This window comes from Dasypus novemcinctus, chromosome 23, assembly GCF_030445035.2.
Source record: "Dasypus novemcinctus isolate mDasNov1 chromosome 23, mDasNov1.1.hap2, whole genome shotgun sequence".
In the NCBI taxonomy this organism is placed as follows: domain Eukaryota; kingdom Metazoa; phylum Chordata; class Mammalia; order Cingulata; family Dasypodidae; genus Dasypus; species Dasypus novemcinctus.
In genome coordinates, this window is record NC_080695.1 from 72355955 (window position 1) to 72377926 (window position 21972).

General features: G+C 62.6%; 1 protein-coding gene across 2 annotated transcripts in view; it reads right to left on the reverse strand.

Annotated features, from left to right (window-relative positions):
- The window catches only part of CRAMP1 (cramped chromatin regulator homolog 1), a 69600-nt gene that overhangs the window by 38606 nt on the left and 9022 nt on the right, over window positions 1-21972 (reverse strand). For both annotated transcript variants that reach the window (XM_058286694.2, XM_058286693.2), the window contains exons 3-6: window positions 19500-19693; window positions 15054-15207; window positions 6571-6654; window positions 2432-2480 (exon numbers count right to left, since the gene is read on the reverse strand). In XM_058286694.2, the coding sequence (XP_058142677.1) occupies window positions 2432-2480; window positions 6571-6654; window positions 15054-15207; window positions 19500-19693 (481 nt within the window). The remainder of the gene's footprint in view (window positions 1-2431; window positions 2481-6570; window positions 6655-15053; window positions 15208-19499; window positions 19694-21972) is intronic.

Below are 21972 nucleotides of genomic sequence, written 5' to 3' on the forward strand. Positions count from 1 at the left end.
CTCCAGGCAGGACCGGGCCTGCGCCTGGCCATCTGGAACACGCTGGAGGTGGAAGCTCTTCCTCTGGCTATTTCACGTACTTGGTAGAATCACACGGCACCAGCTGCCCCTGAGAAATGGCGCCAGCCCGACCCGAGCTCGCATGCAGCCTTCTCGGCTGCGCCAGCCCAACAGGAGGGGCCGCGGTCCCAGCCCTGTGCTCCCGAGGCCCTCCTCTCTTCCTATGGCGACTTGGCTGCCAGCATTTCTTCTGCCACGAGCTGCCTGTCCGTCCCTCTTCTGCGTTTTTCTTGTCAACCTGCAGGGCCTCTCGCTCCGCAGCTCTCGAGCACACGTGCTGCTCGGCATCGTGTCTCTGGGGCCGCCACCGGAGGACCGAGCATGGGCAAGATCGGTGCTCATTCCGCCACTCCTGAGCGGATGCAAGGCCCCGGCTGCCCGGGCTGACGGGTGCCGACCCACCTGCCTCTCCCATCCGCACATTCCCGCTCCTCCTGTGGGGACGCCTGCCCTGGGCAGTCACTGGGCAATGGGCCACTGGCCCACACAGCCTTTTGTTTTTTCAGGATTTATTTATCCCCTGCCCTTTGTCTGCTCTCTCAGTCCAGTCACTGTGTGTTCTTGTGTGTCTGCTTTTACTCTCATTAGGCAGCACCAGGAACCAATCCTGGGACCTTCTGGAGTGGAAGAGAGGTGATCCCTCTCTTGTGACACCTCCCTCTTTGACCTCTTATTGTCTCCCTCTGTCTCTTTTTGTTGCGTCACTTTGCGGTGCCAGCTCTCCGCATGGGCCAGTTCTCCTGCGTGGGGCAGTACTCTGCAAAGGCCGGCATTCCACGTGCGCCAGCTTGCCCTCACAGGGAGGCCCAGAGCATCAAACCCTGGACCTCCCACACAGCAAATGGGAACCCAATTGCTCGAGCCACATCCACTTCCCCTGTGCGGCCTCTTCTGACCTGATGACATCCACGGAGACCCCGCTTCAGCCCCGGGCCACGTGGCCTGGGGCCTCACTCAGCCCAGTCCACTCAACCATGACACGTTTCAGAAGTGCTCCCCGGCTTTCCCCCGGGGTGTTCCTGATGGGGTGTGCTGTGTTCAGATCTCTCCCGCGTCCTGGTGGCCCTCTTTCCCGTAAGGTGAGGTCGCAGCTCTATGAGGACCCAAGGGAGCTCCTGCCTGTCAACGCCAGCCCCGCGCCTTGAGCAGTTCCATGCTCCTTGCAGCAAGGACGCATCTGCGGTGGGGGCGGCTCGGTCGGAAAACCCCCTGCCCCGGTACTGGCGAGGCGTCTCGCAATCCTTGACACGTCGGCCCCCGCCCCACTCCGCGGGGAGCCCATCCTTCCTCGGGGCCAATGCGCCCGTCGCATGACTCCCAGGGGACCCGCATCCCTCCAGCCCCACCCCGGGCCCCGCTACCCCTGAGGCCTGGGACGGCCGCCCACGGTGCTCTTGCTGGCCCAGTGTCCTCCGCCACGCCCGCGTGTCTTTTCCTGACAGGCCTTACAATCGCTCCGTCAAGTTCTGGGCAGGTGCCAGGCTGCGACGGCGGCTGGCCCTCCCTGCGGTGGCGGTGGAAACCTGCCACTTCCCGCTGCCCGGGACGCACAAGGCCCCGCATCTAGGGTCTGCACCAAGCTCACGGCGACTCACGGAGAGGAAGAAGGCCCGAACCCGAGCGCCTGAGGACACACTGCGCGGCGCCCGCCCCCCACCCGATGGTGGGGAGGCCCCAGGGAGGTTGTCCCAGGCACGGGGGTGGGGGCGCATCTCAGGCAAGGAGAGGAGGGCGGGCCGACCAGAGCGCGGCGCACAGAGCACTGTTCCGGAGGCTGGGGCGCAGAGGGGCCCTGGGGAGGGGGCGAAAACCCGTGGAGCCGTGCAGCGACAAGGGGAGGGGCAGAGCGGGAGGCTGCAGCGCCTTCGCACGTGCCACCCGCAGCCCTGGGGGAGAGACCCGGGGCCAGGCACAAGGTGCCGCTCGCAGGAGGGGCTGGAGTGGAGCCCCTGGAGCGCAGCCTTCGCGCCGCCAAGAGGACTTGGGGACACTCCTTCCTGAGTGTGAGGGTAGGACAGAGAGCCGGGGCCTCTGCTCGGCCTCCGGGGCCAGAGGGGTGCACCACTGCCGCTGCAGACGTTAGAGCTGGCAGGACAAGTGCGGCTGCGGCGAGAAGTGCAACAGGGAGGAGGACAGGGGCCCCCAGCACCATGGCACGCACAAGGGCTGAGGGAGACAAGAAGGGGTGAGCCTGAGGATGGAGGAGACGCCAGAGCGCCCAGGCCAGGGGGGGCGCGGGCGGCCGTGAGGACCTGGGGAGGGGCTGGGGTCCGCCAGGAGTGGTGCTCAGAGCCCTGTGCGCTGCACGCTCCGTACGCCGGCCGCAAACGCACACCTGTGCAGGTCTGACGGGGCTCGGTGGGGAACTTACCCAACCTGGATGAGCTCGTTCAGCTTGGCCGCGTTCTTGTCGTCCATACCTGCGAAGGGAAGGAGGGTGACGGGCGTGAACACGCCGAAGGCCCCGGGGACTCTGTGGCGCGGGGCCCGGACCCCTGCCTGAGATGCCAGGCCTGCGGAGCACCCGCCTGCCCACCTGGGCTCCTCGGCGGTCCACCCTGCGCAGCACAGCCGGCCCCTCCTTCAGAGGACCAGCCCGGCCCTGCCCACCCTGCTCGCCCCGGCGCGCCCCAACATCTGCTCGCGAGTGCAAGGCGCGCCCGGCTCCCTAGAGCAGACCCCTCCTCTCCCTCGTGGGTGCCCCCCACCCCTTTTCCCCAGGGCAACGACAAAGCTGCACCGGGAAGTCCATGGAGAAGCCAAGGATGCGCCTGAGTGTTTGCTGTGAGACCCCTGACTCTCCTGTAAGCGTGAAAACCACAGAGGCATGGGAGCAGCGGCCCGAGGGAAGCAAGGTGCCCGTGGGAAGCGGCGAGCCACAGCCCTGCCTCCTCGGGCCGGGGAGGCCGGAGCAGCCGAGCAGCCCAGCAGCGGCGAGGAACAACCGCCGCGGGCCGGCTGATGGAGGGAGAAGGCAGGCCCCGGCGCACGGCCGGGACGGCCAGCACGCTCAGGACGCGGTGTTCCTCTCGGGCTCCAGGAAAGAACCAAGGGAGCTGGAAGGGAGACGCGCAGCTGCCCAACGCCGTCGGCAGCACGAGGAGGACCCGTGCCCACGAGGCGTCACGCTCGCCTGCCAGGCAGCCAGGGCAGTCGGGCACTGGCCCGAGGGGTGAGCAGGAGCTGGGGGGGGGGGGCGAGGGAGGGGCCTCGAGGGTGGCGGGCAGTGCAGGTGGACAGAAGGCCGGGGCAGGTGGGCAGGCGGGCGCGGCACCAAGGGCGGCTTGCCATGCGGTCCTGGGAGCCACGGAGGCCGTGGGGGCCTGAAGGGAAGGCAGCAGAAGGCGGGCCGCCTCGCTGGGGCCACCCAGCCCGCAGCTAAGCTGCGCAGCTCCGGAAACCCTGCGGCCGCAGCTGGGGTTCAAGGAACCGCCCCGGAAAGGGGTGCCCCTCTTATAAAACAAGGCTGCGGTGGCCCCAGGAGACCCAGCGTAGGCCAGCCGTGCCGCCTGTGCCCGCCGCCACCCTGTCCCTGCAGCAGGGACGTGCCTCCGGACGCACGTGAGGCGGGCGTCAGCGCCTCCAGCACCTTGAGCACGCTCCCAGAGGCGCCACGATGCGGGAGACGAGACCAGGCGCGCGGTCGCTGCCTTTGGGGTCCCACGCCACAGGGCCCTGGGCTAGCAAAAGCCTTGGGGCCGAGTGACGCGCTGACAACCGGGACCCCCACACGTTTTCTGAACATGACGGTCGCTGGGCACAGAGCACACGGGGAGATGCCGACGCGTGGATGCAGGGCCCGTCCCACAGGGGCCAGGAGCGGCTCCAGGGGCTGGCTCGGGTCAAGGTCAGACGCACCAGTCCTGTCCATGCACTCGCCTGCCTGCTCACCTGCACGCACTCGTCCCCCGCACCCCTCACCTGTGCTCATCCCCGCACCCCTGCCCGCTCACCTGTGCTCATACCCATGCTCCCCTGCTCACACTCACCTGCGCTCGCCCCACGTCCCCTCGCTCACCCACTCAAGCACCTGCCCGTGCAGGTCTGATGGGCCCCCGCTGCCCTGGCTGGCTGCTCATTGGCCGCTCAGCTGCTTCCCTCCTGCCCATCGGATGCTGCTCAAACCTGCTGCCCGGGGGCTGCGGCAGGAGCGAGCCGAGTGTGCGAGAGTGAAGCACGGTGGGGTGGACCAGGGAGTGGAGAGCGACTGCCTGGCTCGGTGGCCGGGCTTTGCTCAGTGCAGGGTCCAGCACAGCCACCGACTGCAGGGAAAGGACCCAAAAGGAAGCCCGGGGCTTGGGAAGCAGTCAGAAGTGTCCCGTCCGTGCCAGGCGCAGAGGGCTCAGGTCTGGCAGCGGGTGGTGGGAGAGGAGGGGTGCAGCGTGTGGGGTCTGGGCGGCAGGAGCCTGGGCAGTGGGAGGGGCTCCAGGTCAGGCTTGTGACTGGGCTAGGCAGGTGCCGAGGCTGAGATGGGAGAACTCGGTGGCTGGAAGGAGGGCCTGCCCCCACTGGCCGGGCTGCTCTGGAAGCCGTGGGGCTGGCCAGGGCTGGCCAGGTGCCCAGGTGAAGAGGACACGGCTGCAGCAGGACCACCTGCCATCGGAGGGCACAGCAGAGCAGGAGACGGGGGCAGGAAGAGACCGGGGACTGTGACGCCAACGAGGGCGGCGCAGGTGAGGGACGTAGGAGGAGCTGCTGGGCACGAGGGCGGGGGCCAGAGTGCCCTTGACAGGGGCGCTGCTCAAGGGGGGCAGCCCCAAGTCCTTCCAGAAGCTTCCAGGAGGGGGACAGCCGGAGGAGGCCGGGCGGCGGGAAGGAGGGAACACGAGGCTGAGGCGGAGCTCCCCTTCCCCTTCCTCAGGACAGAGGCCGTGGAGCATGTACAGGAGCCGCTGGGCAGAGGACCAGCCGGCGTGCAGGGGGGTGCCACGAGAGGGCAGGGGCCTGGGGCGCAGGTGCATATCCACAGGGGGGCGGGGCAGAGCCTGAGGCCGTGGGTGAGGGAGGGGAAGGGGCCGTGGCCGCAAAGAACGGAGAACAAGAAGGCGGTGCCCCTTCCTCCCCCGCGCCCTGCTCCCATGAGGCTGACACACAGCAGACCCCAAGCAGGAATGACGCACGGGCAGGAAGCAGAGAGGTGAAGAGAACACGCCCCAGCGCTGCTCCTGCTCGGAGCCACCTCTAGCCACGCTGCCCGTGACAGCCAACAGCAGGGCAGACCCGGAGCCCATGCCTGTCCCTCCCCGCTCCGCGGCCCCAGTGCCCACCCCGCCTGAGAGGGGCCACTCCAGGGGACAGGCCGTAAGCACAGGCCTGGGGACTGGCCTGGGGGGCCGCTGGGCTGTATGGAGGCCACGCACGGCACGGCTGACAGGCGACGAGGAGGCTGTGCATCACCAAGACACGTGGGCGGGCACCCAGGGAAGGCAGCCACGGCCCCCCGTGGCCCCTACGTGGCCGCTACGGGGCACATGCATGACAGCAGGGGCTTCAACATGGATCCAGGCCCAGCAGATCCCCCGAGGGCGCCCAGGAAAGGCCTGGAAGAGTCGAGACGGGCAGCTCGGGACTAAGAGACGGCAGCGACTGCGGAACCTCGTGCAGGGCAGCGGGCTCAGCTCGCGTCCGTGGGCGGCTGGGGGCCTGAGCGTGGGCAGCCTGCAGCGAGGCCGTGGTGCCTGCGCACACGCGTTCACGGCCTCAGCGGGACAGGGAGGCTGCGGGCACCAGAACGCCTGGTCCAGGTGACGTGGACGGGCGTGTTCAGGGCGCAGTGTTACGCCGCAGGTTTGACACACAACTGAGCAAGAGCCAAGTGCACCTCTGCATGCCGTTGTGTGCATGCACCTGTGTGAGTTCATGCAGGTACATGTAAACGTGTGCCTGTGTGTGCGTATGAAAGCGTGTACCTGTGCATGTGTGCCTGTGCTTCCGTGTAAGCACATGCTTGTACGCGTGCATGCATGTGCATGTAAGTGTGCGCCTACATGTCAGCGTGCACCTGTGCATGTAAGCACGCCCCTGAATGTGCATGTACGCGTGAGCCTGCGTGTAAACATGTCTGCACGTAAGCGTACACCTGTGTGCGTGTAAGCATGCACCTGCATGTAAGCATGTGCGTGTGTGCACCTGTACAGGTAAACATGCACACGTGACTGTAAGAATGCACATGTAAAACGTGCACCTGTGTGCATGGAGCGTGCACCTGTGTGTGTACGTATGTGCCTGTGGGTGCAAGCAGGCACCTCCATGTAAGTGTGCATGTGCCTGCGCTCACGTGTCCGGCAGACCCGCCAGCCTGGCAGAGGGCTAGTGGCTGTGACGGTGCTGGCACCCGCATCGTCATCGTGCCTCCTTTGAAATTCCCTGCAGAGCTGGAGCTTTCCAAGGGAGGTGGAGGGAAATGGGAGCCGAGCCCTACGGACTCTGGAGACGGACGCGGAGGCGAGCGGGTGAGGACGCGTCACTTGCAGAGCGCGTCGTCCTCAGGGCCACAGGCCTTGTACTCACAGCCCCCGATCTTCTTCCGTAGCTCGCCGTAGCAGATTAAACCGTAGAGCTCCTGGGACGACTTCTTGAGGCCACGGGAGAACACTGCAAGACAAGAAAGCGCGGGTTTCAGGGGGGCCTGGGGCGCGTGTGCTGCGGTGGGAGGCGGGGCCCGCTCCTCTGCCAGGGCTTGGCTCGAGACGGGATGCGCGCCAGGTGGGTGCAGGTGCGGGGGAACGCGGCACCAGCTTCCAACCTCCGAAACGAGGAGTCAAGCGCAGGGTGGGGAGGGGGCTGCAAGAGAGTGACACCCTGCCGAGCAGGAAGGGCGGTGGGCTGGAGCCGCACAGAGCTGCAGCCCCGCGCCGCGCACGCACGTGTGTGCAGCACTAGCCCGGCCGGGCCTGAACCGCTGCCGGGGCTGGCCCACTCGGTCACCCTCCCTGGGTCTCCTGCCAGGGCTGCCTGTGGGCCTTGCGAACCCAGCAGGCTGCGCGGGGACGCCGTGACCTGCCCACTGCCGGCTTCTCCACAAGGAAGACAGCCAGACCGCGCACTTTCCGCCTGCCTGTGGCCGGGCGCAGCCAGCGGGAGGCAAACGGCTGTGGGGGCAGGGGAAGAGCTGGGTCCCTGGCGCCGCATGGCACCTCTCACTGCAGGCGGCTTTTAAGGAGAGCACAGCCTCCCATGCCCACCCCCACACACTCTCGCCAGCCCCTGGGTCCTCTCCTGGGCCAGATGGGAGGTGGTGTGCCACGACGGGCCCCAGGCTCGGGCCCCAGGCAGCAGCGCCTACGCACGCCACCGGCTGCTCCTGCGGACTCCTGAGGAGAAGACCCGTGACCTGGCCGGGTCCTCAGAGGACACTGTGGTGCGAGGACGTGCAGTGAAGGGCCCAGGCAACGAGGAGACCAGACGTGGCCCTTCCAGACAACAGGACCTTACGCAGCCACAGAAAGGACCGGAGTTCTGACGTGAGCGACAATGGCACGCACCGGGATGCTTCGTGCCGAGGGGCCAGGCAGACACAGAGCACGGAGCCTGCGCGGCCCTGTGTGTGAGACGCCTGGACAGTGGCGCCGGGGCTGGGCGCTGGGCTGGAGCGGGAGGTCGAGGGCGCGGGCCGCCCTCTCAGGCGACACGCACACCCGGACTGGGCCGTGGGGATGGCAGCACAACGCCGCGAGCACACCGAGAGGAAGCCGCTGTACCGGGAGCGGGTGAACCACACGGCGTGCAAACCACTCTTTTTAAGAAACACGCCTGAAGACACCGCGACGGAAAGTGGCGAGAAGAGCAGCGCCCCCGGGCGAGGCGGGCGGCCAGTGGAGGCCTGGGGACCCCCTGCCCCCGCGGCCCTGGCCGTCCCGGGTGCGGCTCCTGCCCTTTTCCTCCCAGCCTCACGAGAGACGGGCACAGGACGAGAAACAGGCCAGCCCCTCAGAACGCCGGGCTTGTGGAATGAAACCTGCACCTTCTGGAAACGTGCTCTGGACCCAGGGGGTGGCCCCAGAGCAGCCGCGCTGGCTGGCCCGGGCTGGAGCACAACGCGGCAGACCAGTCCACGGAGGGCTGCTGGCCCTGCGGCTCGGACAGGAGCCCTGGGGGAGGGCAGCAGCAGGCGCTCTGGATGCCTGGCATCGCCACGGCAGACCTCACTGCACCTTTCCCCAAGGCCATCCTTCCTGGCCGCCATGCCAGGAGCAGCAGGCAGCCCACTTCCACCGGCGAGTCGAGAGCACTGCTGAGGCCACAGGAGAATGTCACCACCCTGCACGACGCAAACCAGTGGTGTGCGCTCACCCAGGCAACTTGTGAGTCCTGGTGACCTCCGGCCCACGGCCCTGACCTCTAGCCCCAGGGCAGCTCAGCGAGATGGGCCTCTGTGGGCACAAGTCCCCGCAAAACAGCCTGACAGCGCCAGCCTCCATGAGCAAGCAGAGCTAGGGCACAGGGCCCTGGCCAATGGGCGCAAACAGGCTGCCAGCTGCAGGTGGTTGCAGTGGACAGCAAGACACATGCATGCAGGAGGCACCAAGACAGGGATCTGCAAGCCTGCATGCCGGGCAGGGAGCAGCCAGGAGGGTGGGTGGCGAGGACTGAGCCCAGCAGCTTGGCCGTGCACCCAGCGAGGGGCCCCCAGGGAGGGTCCATGCGGCAATCTGCAGGGCCCAGGCCCAAGGGCGAGACTCAACCCCACTAGAGGCCCTCGCCACCAGCAGCCTCGGGAGACGCCAGGAGGGCCGGGAGGTCGTCCCGCAGGGACAGTGCTGGAAACAGAGGGTACGAGTGCCCTGCGGCCGCAGCGGCCCATGCAGCAGGCCCTGCGAGCGCGGCCTGAGCCCTGCGGCGGCCAGCATCTCGCAGGGACCCTGCGCAGCCCTGGGCTCCATCTCGATGATCTCGCTTTATGAACACCCTATCCGTGGAAACAGCCTCCCAATTCTCCACAAATCCCGGGGCGCCTTCCAGGGGAGGAGACCGGCTCTCAGGAAGCGGGTCAAGGAACATGCTGTCTCACAGGACCGTGGCCAAGGGCTGAAAACCATGGCTGCTGGCACCGTGCGGGCGAGGAGGGTGCTGCTGGCACCAAGGAAACGGGACAGATGCAGCACAAGACCCCGCCTCGAGGCCCGGGACCCGGCGAGTGGCTTTCACGTAACCCCGTGGCCAAGAAAAGCCTCGGCTAATGACAAGCGAGGCGACAACCTGCAGGAGAAGCCAACGCTGCTGACCTGCCCTAAGGTGACAGAATCAGCTAGAAGCATGTGGAAACGGCCACGTGGATGCTAAAGACAAAGCAGTCAGGTTCAGGGCCTGGCCCCACACAGGGAGCCTGACGTCCACTTCCCGGCTCTCGCAGCAGCACGAGGCCCATGGGGATGAGTCAAAGCGCTGTTGCAGGGGCTGGACCGTGCTCTGCCGGAGCTGGAGCTGGACAGTATGCGCTGCTGGGCAGTTCCCGCCATGTGCCGGCAGCTCTGGACGTGGGTGCCCTGTGAGGATCCGCAGGGGGATGCCCTGCGTGGCTGGGGGAGGCTCTGAAGAAGGAAATGACCTTAAAAAGACTCCTGAGAAACGGAAGGACACGTCCTCGGGAGGTCAAGGCTCCAATGAGCTTCCCTCAAGGCCAGGATGCCCACGGCCACCACCAACACTCGACACAGTGCTGGAAGTTCCAGCGGAGCAATCAGGCAAGGGTAAGGAACAAAAGGCGTCCAAGCTGCAAAGGAAGAAGTAACACTTTCCCTATTTGCAGACGACATGATTCTACATACAGAGAATCCTGAAAAATCCACAGCAAAGCTCCTACAGATAATAAACGAATTCAGCAAAGTGGTGGGGTATAAAATCAACCCCCAAATCAGTCGTCTTTCTATATACAAGCAATGAACGATCAGAAGAACTCAAGAAAAAAATTCCATTTACAATAGCAAATAAAGTAAATATCCAGAAATAAATTTAATCTAGGATGTAAAGATTTGCATGCAGGAAACTACGAAACACTGCTAAAAATTTTTTAAAAGACTTCAGTAAATGGAAGGACATCCTGTGCTCACGGGGTTGAAGACAAGGTTGTGAGGATGTCAATCCCATCCAGAGCAATGTATACATCCAATTCAATCCCAACCAAAAGACAACAACTTTCTTTTGAGAGATGCAAAAGCCCATCATCAAATTCATACAGTGGGTAAGGGCTGCAAAGAGCCAGAGCCGTCTTAGAAAAGAACAAAGGTGAAGGACTGACACCTCCCAACCTTGGCACTTACTACAAAGTCACAGTAACCAAGACAGCATGACACTGACACAGGATAGACACACAGACCAGTGGAAGAGAACTGAGAGGTCCAAAATCAGCCCACACATTCACAGCCAACTGATTTTTTACAAGGGGGCAAAGCCCACAACTGGGAAAGAACAATCTCTTCAACAAATGGTGCTGGGAAAACTGGAGTTCTATTTGAAAAAATAACCAAAAAGGAGGCCCCGTACCTCACATCATACACAAAAATCAACTTAAAACGGATCAAGACTAAATAGAAGTGCCAGACTGTCAAACTCTGAGAAGAAAGGGTAGGGAAGCTTCTTCAGGACCTTGTGCTAGGCAAGGCAATGGTTTTCTAGACTTTACACACAAAAGCTAAGCAACAAAAGCTGGGGCGTCATTAAAATGAAAAACTTTGGTGCTTCAAAGGACTTTATCGTGAAAATAAAAACAACCTACGTGATGGGAGAAAACATTTGGAAGCCACAAATTCAATAAGGATTTAATACCCAAAATATAAGGAAATCCTTCTACTTTACAACAAAATCACAAACCAATTAATGGGCAAAAGACTTGAACAGGCATCTCTCCAAAGATGATACACAAACGGTCCGTAGGCACATGAAAAGACACTGGACATCACTAATGATCAGGGAAAATGCAAAGCAAAACCACAATGAGATCCCATTTCACACCCATTAGAATGGTCACTATTAAACTGCAAATCACAAGCACTGGAGAAGACGCAAAGAAATGGGCTGGTGGGAATGGAAAATGGTGCAGCCACTGTGGAGGGCAGTGTGGGGGTTCCTCAGAAAGTGAGGGACAGAACTACCATATGACCCAGCAACCCTTCCACTTCCAGGTACAGACCCAAGAGAATCCAAAGCAGGGGTTCAAAGAGACACCTGCACACCGACGTTCACAGCGGCATTATTCACAATTGCCAAGAGATGGAAGCAACCCAAGTGTCGGTCAATCAATGAAGAAACAAAATGTGGTGTGCACACACAACTATTATTCCACCGTAAAAGGGAATGAAGTCCTGGACACGACAACACGGTGAAACTTGAAGACATATTGAGTGAGCAAGCGAGACATAAAGGACAAATGTTACACGAGCTCGGTGATAGGAAATAACTAGAATAAGCAACTCAGAGTCAAAAACTAGAATATGGGACACCAGGGGACAGGGCGGAGACAGGGAATGGGAAGTTCAGGCTTAAAATTACAAGGCTCCTATTTGGAACAATGGAACGCCCAGGTAACAGGGTGGTGACGGCAGCGCACCATGGTGAACACAGTTAGCAGCACTGAAATACCTAACGCGGTCGTTACAAGGGGAAATGCTAGGCTGTATGTGTGATCATAGAACAAAAATGTTTTGAAAATCCATGGACCTGTGCAACAGCGAGCCCCACGTTAGACCGCAGGCTGCAGGTAAGAGTGCGATTCCGCAGCGCGCTTCCAGCGCCGGGAACAGGTCCCCACCAGTGAGGCTGTGGCTGGCCGGGCGGTGTTCCGGAAACCTTCATTTGGTGCAGGATTACTCTGTAAACCCACAACTTCCGCAGCACGGGAAAAAGAGGAAAAAAACAAGACTCCTGAGAATCAAGGACACGCCACCAAGCAGGTAAAGGTCAGAACGGACGACGAGCCGCCGAGGACGACCGTCAGGAGGCAGGACTAGCAATGACAGGCAGCTCGGCGCGGCAGCACTGACACGCCAGGCTCTGGCAGGCGCCTGCACTGCGCGCGCCACGAGGCTCAGGACCACCTGCTCTCGTGGGCTTGGGCCGCAGCAGGGAAACCTATCCAAAGAAAGGAGAGCTGTCAATAGAGGTGTCCACGCCTGTGGTACCTCCAAGAGCTGGAAAGGACACAGGCGTCCAAAGGAAAGGCAAACATTCCATGGAACATCAACGCCAAGAAACAACATGACACGAGACACATGGAGATGCTACAGCAACGGAAAAAGGAGGTTTGGAAACAACACCGTGGGAGGGAGACAAGGGAGAGAAAAAGGCCCCAGGCCGAGGGGCAACAGTGAGGGGTGCCTGGGAACCAAGTCCTGGCCTCACCTCGAGTCTCGGCCGCGCTCCCGCTGGATGCAGGGCAAGTCCCTCCACGTCTCGGGCCCCCGTGTTCTCAAGGGCCCTGTGAAGGACACCCCTGGGTTCACGCGAGAGCACGTGAGGAACCGGTCAGCCTGCCGGGCCTGCGTGCAGGGGGCGACAGGCACGGAAGGGGCCCAGGGAAGGGTTCGGGAAGAAACGCCCCTGGAGCGCAGCACACGGCCAGGCAGACGCGGGCGGTGCCTGGCCTGGGAGGGGGCCTCTCTCGCGGAGGCGGGCCCGGGCAAGCCCGCGGGCGTGGGGTACAGGCTCTGCGCTCGAAGTCACGGGGTCACGGCAGGGCTTCGCGCAAGGGGTGGCAGGGCTGGATGCGCACTGATGTGAACCATGCGGGGAGGTCAGGCCTGGCAAGTGGCATGGGAACGGATGGCAGGGGGGAAGGACAGCTCTGAAGGCCTTGGGGGACAACCGGCTAGACGCCAAACCACAGACGTGCCGTGGGGACGTGCAGGGCCCGGGACTCGGGATGGCTGCAGGCAGCTGCTGGGACCTCCGAGCCGAGGGCAGGGAGCGCAGGACCTGGTGCTGGCTGGTGGCAGAGGGCGCTCCTCCGGGACGGGTCAGGCGCTATGGGCCGCCCTTGGTAAGAAAGGCCCTCAGGAAATCAGGCAGGCAGGCCCGCCTACGGGCAGCACCCCCGCACCTGGCCGGCAGGACTGGGGAGATGCAGGCAGCGCACGGTCCCCGGGCTGCGTGTACTCAGCACCTGGGCCCTCGCAGAGCACAGTGGCCTGACCCTCTGGGCCCAAGGCCGGACGAGGAATCCCTGCGCATGGCGTCCTGAGGCACACAGAGCAGAAAGCAGACCAGGTGCGTCTCCAGAGAGCAGCCCTGACTCTCCTCCCGTGACAAGCGTGGCGAGGAGGCAAGAGCGCCAGGGGGCGGCCTCCAACCCCAGTGGCCGCCCCCTCACGGCCTGGGCAGAGGGGCTCGCTCCGGGGTGACAGCACGCGCGCACGTGCACATGGGCTCCAGAAGCTGCGCACACTCCCGGGGTGGACAGGGGCTGAGGTCGGGGCTGGCAGGACGGCCCACGGTGAGAGCGACCGTCACAGACAAGGGCTCTGAGCGCAGATTTGGATCCTTTGAAACAAGCGAAGGCACTGGAGAAAGCAAAGGGGGCTGGCGAGCACAGCACACACGGAGCTGTGGAAACGAGCTAGTGGGCTGACGGGGAGGTGGGGGCGCCCCATGGGAGCAGCACAGGCAGGACGCCATGAGCAGGAGGGCACAGGCACTGGGGGCAGCAGGGAGCCAGGAGAACCGTGCTCGGCCACAACCAGCCGGGCTGAGAAGCCATGGCCTGGGAGAGCCTGGCAGGCCCTCAGAAAGATCGTGTACCAGTCTCCTGACCAGAGAGCCCACTCCGGGGTCAAAACACCCAAAGAGCGGGAAGCATGGGCGCGGACAGACGGCTGCACACCAGCAGCCACCCAGCAGGAGCCATGACAGCCAGTGGTGTAAGCAGCCCAAGGGTCCAAGAGCGAGCAAACGGGTCGGCACGACGTGCTCCATCCACAGCAGGGTGTTCCTCAGCCGATAAAAGGAAGTTCTGACACATGCAACTACACGGTGAACCAGAGGCCAGATGCAGAAGCCATGGGTCTGCCTCCACTTCTAAGAAACCTCCAGAACAGGCAAATTCCCAGGGTCAGGAAGGATACCAGAGTTTCAGGGACTGGGGGAGGGAGGAATGGGGGTTTATTGCTTAACGAATACAGAGTTCCTATTTAATTTTTACTAAATAAAATAGAACTTTAATGAACAGAAAAAATGAAATTTAAAATCCTCTGCATGTCGGGCTTATCAAAAATGAAAGACAAGAACAAAATGAGAACACTGGAATTAAAAATAAAGATGAGGGAAGTGGACTTGACCCAATGGATAGGGTGTCCACCTACCACATGGGAGGTCCACAGTTCAAACCCCGGGCCTCCTTGACCCGTGTGCAGCTGGCCCATGCACAGTGCTGATGCACGCAAGGAGTGCCCTGCCACGCAGGGGTGTCCCCTGTGTGGGGGAGCCCCACGTGAAAGGAGTGCGCCCCATAAGGGGAGCCGCCCAGCGCGAAAGAAAGTGCAGCCTGCCCAGGAATGGCGCCACACACACGGAGAGCTGACACAGCAAGATGACACAACAAAAAGAAACACAGATTCCCAGTGCCACTGATAAGGACATAAGCGGTCACAGAAGAACACACAGCAAATGGACACAGAGAGCACACAACTGGGGGTGAGGGGGGAAGGGGAGAGAAATAAATAAAAAATAGACCTTAAAAAAACAAAAGATGGAAGACTAGAGCAGACCGTGCAAACCCGGAACTCCCAGCACCGAGGCCGAGCCCGGGAGCCAGTCTCCACCCTGCGGGGGCCGAGGCCCTGCCCACCTGGCGGGCCCTGGGGAGTGGGCTGGTCTGGCCCCCCGTCCCCGCCAGCTGCGGGGCCCTGACTCACGGTGGGCAGCCCAGCTCGGGAAAGCCGGGAGGACACTCGGAGCCAGGCAGTGGACTGCAGGACCCCGCCAAGGAGCACCGGAGCGCATGCGCCCGTGCCGGAGCGCAGGACGGGTGCTGGGGGGCGCCCTGCCCGCCCCGGCCCGCTCACCGTTGTCGAAGTCGATGTACTTGGTGATCTTGTGCCATGTGCGGTAGTAGAAGTGCCGGACTTGCTCCTTGTTCTTGACCATGCTCGCCGGCTTGCCCTTCTTCCGGTACTTGAGCGCGATGTTGTTCTGAATCGCCTCGAAGTCCTTCCCGTGCTGGAAGACAAAGGCCACGTTAGGAGCAGGCGGGCTGAGGCCACACGGACGCTTTCCAAGAAAGGACACGGGCCGGCGGGGGCCAGCAAAGTGCCTTTCACGACTCGGCATCACAGCCTGCGCTGCACCGCCCGAGACATCAGGCCTTTGGTGTTTTGCTTTGTGCTGAGGAACCGGGGCCGGGGACTGAACCCAGGACCTCGCGTGTAGGAAGCAGGCACTCAACCAGAGCCACATCGGCTCCCCTGCCTTGGGTTTTTCATTTGTTGGCTAGTTGTTTTTGTTTTCAGGAGGCACCAGGGACTGAACCTGGGACCTCCCAAGTGGGGAGCTGGCGCTTGGCCGCTGGAGCCACGTCCACTCCCTTCAGGTAGATTTCTGACAGGCTAAGGGATGAAGCAGCAAGAGAAACTCGGGAGCAGCGCTGGAAGTGCGCGAAGCCGAGGGTCTCAGAGCAGAGACTTGGGGCAGGCCGTGTGGATGAACCACCCAACTCCTAGATGCCCCGAGGCCACGAAGCAGACATCTCCGTGAGGGGCTGCCAGCCGGAGGGCACGAGGAGCCCAGCGTCAGCCCACACACCTTAAGATAAAGAGAAAACACGCTCTGCTTTGTAAGACAAAGGCATTCCACGTTCCAGCAGGGCGCGCAAACGCGGATGTCCAGATGGAGAATGACAGGGCGCACACCTGGGCACCCCTCCTCCAACACCTCCATGCAGAGTGGAGCACGTCTTCGCTGTTCAGGGCAGAGGAGTCTGGAACCGTGCCAGAGAACACGCGGGCCCTCGGAGCGTTCAGGCAGTGCCAAGAAGAACATTCCGGAGAACACGTGTGCCCTCAGGGCGCTCCGGGCACCGACAAGGAACACTGAGGAGAGCAGGTGCGCCCTCGTGCATTCCAGGCACCGCCACGAGGAACATTCCTGAGAGCACGCGCGCCCTGGTGCATTCCAGGCGCCGCCACGAGGTCCGGCCGCCTGCTGACCTCATCCGCGCTGCGCCAGGAGGAACGAGCAGCAGGGCCTGGAGGCGCTGCCCCGGCAGCAGCAAGCACACCAGCACCCGCGTCCTGGCTTCCAGACACCATTTCCCACACGAAGCCGGCGCTCCTTAGAGAAAGGGCTGCGTCCAGGGCCGGGACAGGGAAAGCACGGGTGTGTCTGGGACATCCCGTGGTTCCAGAAACATTAAAGAACGGAGGGAACACGTGGAGAGGACACGGGCCCCCCAAAGAGGTTCCCGACGGCCAACCCCGGGGCGGCTGGAGCCGCAAATACGCAGTCAGGAACGGGTCACGCCTCGGAGAACTGGAGTACCCCCAAGTCCACGCTGACGGACAGCAGAGGCACCGCGCCGTGGGGAGAAGGGCGCACCTTCCTCACGTAGGATCCCACCAAGAGACGCAGGGAGGGAAGCGGAAGCAGAGACCACCCCTGGGCAGGCACTTGGCAGCGACCGCAGCAGGCAAGAACCAACACCAGCCACCACAAGGCGTGGGAAGAATGATGATGGGACACAGCATCCTCGGCATCTCAAAGCAAAAGGGGAGCTTCGAGTGGAGAATCCCGGCCGACACCACCTGCAGCCAGCGGTCCAGCTGCGTGTCCCCAGGAACGCGATGTCACATCCTGTGCCACCAGGCAGGGCCACCTGACAGCCTCGCTCTGAGGGTGCTCCTGGCAAACACGGTAATCCAAATTTACGACCAGGAAACCTGAGACAAACCTGAGCTGAGGGGCAGCCTGAAGTCCAGGTGGGGAGAAGGAGGACACAAAAGGTTGAGGAGAAAGGCGTCGTGATGACAGACAAGCCCCGGGGCCCCGGGGACACTGGGCCGGGCCAGGTCACAGGCCAGGCCGCGTGTCTCCGTGCCCGCTTGCTGCCGTGCGGTAGCGATGGCAGCACTGGGGAAGCGGGGGCAGGGGAGGTGGCCGCTGTCTGGACGCCTTTTGGTTCACTGTTCAAAAAACAGGTCAGGAAGGGCAGGTAAAGAGCTAAAAAGGCAACGCTGAGGGTAAGGGAAAGCTAGACGCAAGCGAAGACACACACTTCCAAGACTAAGAGCGGGAAGCTTGCGGTGCTTATACAGTGCTTATGGAGAGGGAGCAGCGGCAGGGGCCCCAGCTGGACCGGGAGGTGGACAGGCAAGGGCGGGAGGAGCGTTGCGCGGGGTCAGAGGCGCGGCGAGGCCTTCTATGGTGGGTGGTGTGGAGGGGCGGGGTCAGCACACCGGCCACGCTGCCAGGGGGCTGCGGTGGGAGCCAAGAGTCAGGAGGCAGACGGCAACGCAGGCACGGCAGAGGCGGGCGGGCGGAGGGCAGGGCGCCTGCCCAGGAAGCCCTCCGCCCGCCTGCCTGCCCACCACTAGTGCCAGGTGCACGAGGCCTCGGAACCCTGCCCAGGATGGTGCTGACCGGGCAGGGCCGGGGATGGGCCGGGGCAGCCCTCCCGGCCCGGGGAGCCCCCGAAGCAGCGACAAGAACCACAGCGCTGCTGCTCCTCCTGCGCTCGGGCCAGGCTTTCACTCTAGGGGCCTCAAAAAGGCAGAGACCTCGAGAGGAGCAGAAGATGAGTGCTCCGGGCAGGGGCCCCCGCTAAGCTGGTCCAATCCACCCCGCCCGCCGAGTCCACGGTCACAAGCGCCACGACCACCAGCTGCACCCCCGATCCCACGACAGCTCCATGTCCTTCGGGCCAGACACCCCAAATGACCAACACAGAGCTCTCTCTCACACCCAGGTGCACGGTAGCTGCAACTCACAGCACCCACGGCAGGAAACTAAGGGACCAGGGCGGCTACCGCAAGTTGCTGCTGCCAACTGAGATTCCCGAAGGCCCAGCGGAAGCAGAAGACGCAGGGAGAAGGGGCGAAGCAGCTGCTCCCCCGCAGCTGATGCAGCCAGGACTCGAGGGTCAGGCTCTGGAGGCAGGTGAAGGGCAGGTGCGGGCAGGAAGTCTCCCGCCACTGCTGAGAACCGTCAGCCACGTCCACTGCACAGCTTTGTGTCTGTGGAGCCGGAACCCCTGGCAGAGACCAGATGCTCTCCAAGAGGGAAGGTCCGCTGGCGAGCCCCAAGACCTGTGGGCTAGCCACCCTCTCGAGGCACACCTGGGGCATCCGTGACACAAAAGCACCCCTGCACTTCCTCCTGGAGGCCGCAGAGGGAAGACAGCACGCTGGCGCTTGCACGACTTTGCAGCTACCGCTGGGTGCCGCAGGAGCACTCTACATTCTCCCCGTGGACGGTGAGAACCGGAGAGCAGCAGTCCACCATCTGGCCAGCACGGGCAGGCGGCGGCGTCACCCACAGCATGGCCTGGAGTCGGTCCTGAATTCCAGGCCTCTGCCTACCTTGACAAGTGTCTCCTTTCCTAATTGCTCTATAAATGCGTCACAGTTTAGCCACGTCCCTTTTTGAGTTTGTTTCCAGTTTTAGTGTTTCCCATCACCCCAACTGACCAGCTACAAAAACAAGTCTCTCTGACCTCACCTACTCCGGATGCCATCTCCCAAAAAAGTGCCCCAAAAATGGACTGCACAGCGACGCTCACTAGAGCATTATCTACAACAGAACCCGGACGGAATTTAACACAAGAACGGCTGTGTAGACCGCGACTGGCAAGCTTTCTGTGAGAGGGGTCGGTAGACTTGGTGCTGCGGCACCGTCAGCCCCAGCTCAACTGCCTGCAAGTGGGCGTGGCCAGGCTCCAATAAAGCTTTATCCACACACGCGGGCATGAGCGTGCAGGCCAGGGCCTGCCAACTGCTGAAGCAGCGCATCTCCAGGCACTGACTCCAGCACAAGAAAGAGCTGTGCAACGGCGTGATAATGTGCGGACGTAAACTAAACAATGAAGACCCCGTGGTCCCTGAACAAGCCGCCCGCCCCAAGGTGCAGCGGTGTGGGCCCACAGGGTGGGGGTGTCGGCCTCTGCCCTGCCCTTTGACCCGAGTGGCCACCATGCGCCCTAGGGTGGAGCCCGCTGACTCGTGTGGCAGCCGCCCCGGGCGGCAGCTGCAAGGGGAAGGGCCGGTGGGGAGCACCGCTCCACTCAGGAATGTATTCCAGAGGCGGGAACAGGGACCCTGGAGAGAAACCAAAGCAGCACCCCAAACGCGGCCCGACAGCTGCCTTGCTAGCAACAGCGCCTAACGCCCCCGTGAGGCGGTCGGAGGCCACGGCCATGCACCGGAGACCCCCGTGCCTTGGCCTTGGGAAGGGCCCTGCACCGGAACCCGCCGAGCCCGGGTGAAAGGAACGGAAGGGGATGCAGAGCCGGAGTCACCCACCTCATACAGCCCCTCGAAGAAGGAGTTCTTGTCCTCGGTGCTCCACGACTCCCACTGCCGCCGGACTTTTTTGCCTTCCTCCTTCTCGCCGGCCGCCGGGCCCAGGTTCCGGGAGGAGGCACGCGAGCTCCCTGCAGGGGCAGCAGAGGAGATGCCAGGCCCACTCCCTGCGGCCGCTCCGCCGCCGTCAGCGCCTTGGAGAGAGAGGACTGTGCAGTCATCTGCCCCAACAAGCTGGAGGGCTGGGCAGGGCCGAGCGCAGACGGGAGGGGCTCGGGGACACCTGCAGCCCGCAACCTGCACCGCGCTCCGCAGCCGGGGGCCCTGGGGGATGCCCAGTGGGTGACGAGGCTTCCACACCTGGTCTGGCGACTCTCTGAAAGGTCTGCATAGCGAGGAAGAGGTGGGAGTCAGGGAACGGCTTCTAACGGCATGGCAAGAGCACGCACACACTGCACTGCCCGCGTTGGAAGCACCGCCACCTTGTCCCCACCTGAGGCTGAGCCGCACATCCATTCATCACCCTCTCTTTTCCAGATAAAATCTCAGCTAATTCTTAGCTTTTCAAATAAACAAGCTGGAAATTTTTAACTCAGGGAAACATTCAAGTGTGTATAACATACCACCTTTTAGATAAAATGGATATTTCGAAATTTAAGCTAGTTAACACCCATGACCTTTAAAACCCCAAATTCCTCATTCTTGACCAATTTCTCTCAACACCATCTGCAGTTCTGAGAGCAACCTGAGCACGTTGCCAATTCTGCGAGAACACAGAGTCCTCGAGGCAAGCCATGCCGTGTAAAAGAACGTTGGATGGATAAAAAGCGAGAAGAAGAGGGGCAACCGCGTGCCGTGGACGGAGACCTCTGGGCTCCTTGGGAGCGGGGAGGCGGGGGCTGGGATCACAGATGCCAGGTCCTAGGGCCTCAGCCCACCACCCGCCAGCTGGGCAACAGGTGCTCCCAGCAGCTTCCTGCGACAGCCTGGATTCTCTTTTCCTGAGAGTGCAGGACCACAGAGTGGTAGGAAACCTTCAAACTCTTGAATAATCTTAAAACAAAGATAAAAGTAAGATGATAAAAACAAAAAGGCCCAGGTTCGGCCAGCGCAGATCCCTGTTCAAGCGCCTTCCTGCGAAGTACTCCTGGGCACCTTCTGTAAAAACCCACCTCCTGGCTGGTCCTGGGAGAAAGGGGCTCGCTTGTCTCCCAGAGGGCAGTGAGAAAGACAAGAAATGGAGAAGCAGAATTCTGCTAGGCCACATGCATTTGCAAAGGTGGCATCTGGAAATAACGCGAGGAATGGTACAGGGCTGCCTGGTGGACGTGGCGAGACGCAGGCGCGCTCTTCACTCGCCCCCCCATACCTCTTGATCCGTGCGCTCTGAATCACTGCTGCAAAATTGACAGCCCCTGACGGGTCCCCTGGGTAGCTATCAGAAGCAGAGTGCTTTTTAAATACCGGGAAACCTCGTTCAGCCAGAGGCACCAGCTCAGCTCCTGCCTGGAAAGGAACCGCCTCGGCCGGGTGGCTGATGTCCCACGGCTACACACCCAGAGGCGTGGCCAGCTCGGTCTTACTGTGCTGCACTGACCGAGTCGATTGTAAATACCCGTGGACCGAAGCCCAGCGACCCGAGGGCTCAGCTCCCAGCCATAGCAGTCACTGTCAAGTGCTCAGGGCCACGCGTGGCCACCGGCCCCCATGTGGACAGCAGGCGCCCAGCACGCCACACTCAGGGCAGCGACTACACAGCCACGAGACGAAGGACAAGTGAGGGCGAGCGCCTGCCGGCCCGGCCTGCACTCCAGCACTCTGTCCCGTCTGACCCCCAGGCTGCGCATTCTCCATGCTACAGAGTGGGCAAAGGAGGGCCTCGGCCTCTTCCCAAGGTTTCAGAAAGGACACGTCCTTAGCCGAGGGAACGTCATGAGAACGCTCCAAAGACCGCACAGTCACTGGACAGCCACCTCTGACGTCTGGTGCACACCCGAGGTGGTGACTGCTCTGGAAGCACCGTCGGAGGATGCGGGCAGGAAGGGCAGCGCACCTGGCCCACCTGAGCCTGATGGGAAGCCGCTCCGCCGCTGCACCTCGGGCTCGCCCAGCGACTCCAGCCCCAGCAGAGGAAACACAGGAAGCTGGATTCCACACCCGGCCTCCGGGAGTGGCGCCCTGCAGTCCAGAGTCCAGGGGAGACAGCAGGTGGGGCCGGTGGGAGGAGGGGGGAGGCGCCAGGGGCTGCGGAAGCGGAGGGGGAGGAACACCCCCGTGCAGACCGAGTGGGCCCGGGGGTCCTCTCCAGGGGCAGGGACGGGTGCAGGAGCCGGGGGAGAAGTTAAAGAGCAGAGGGCCACGGTCGCTGCTCCGCCCGTTTCTGAAGTCCCGGCTGGTCAGCGATGGCTGGCAGAAGCCAGTGCCCAGGGACGGGAGGGACGCGGTGCACGAGGACAGGCCCAGGGCGAGAGGC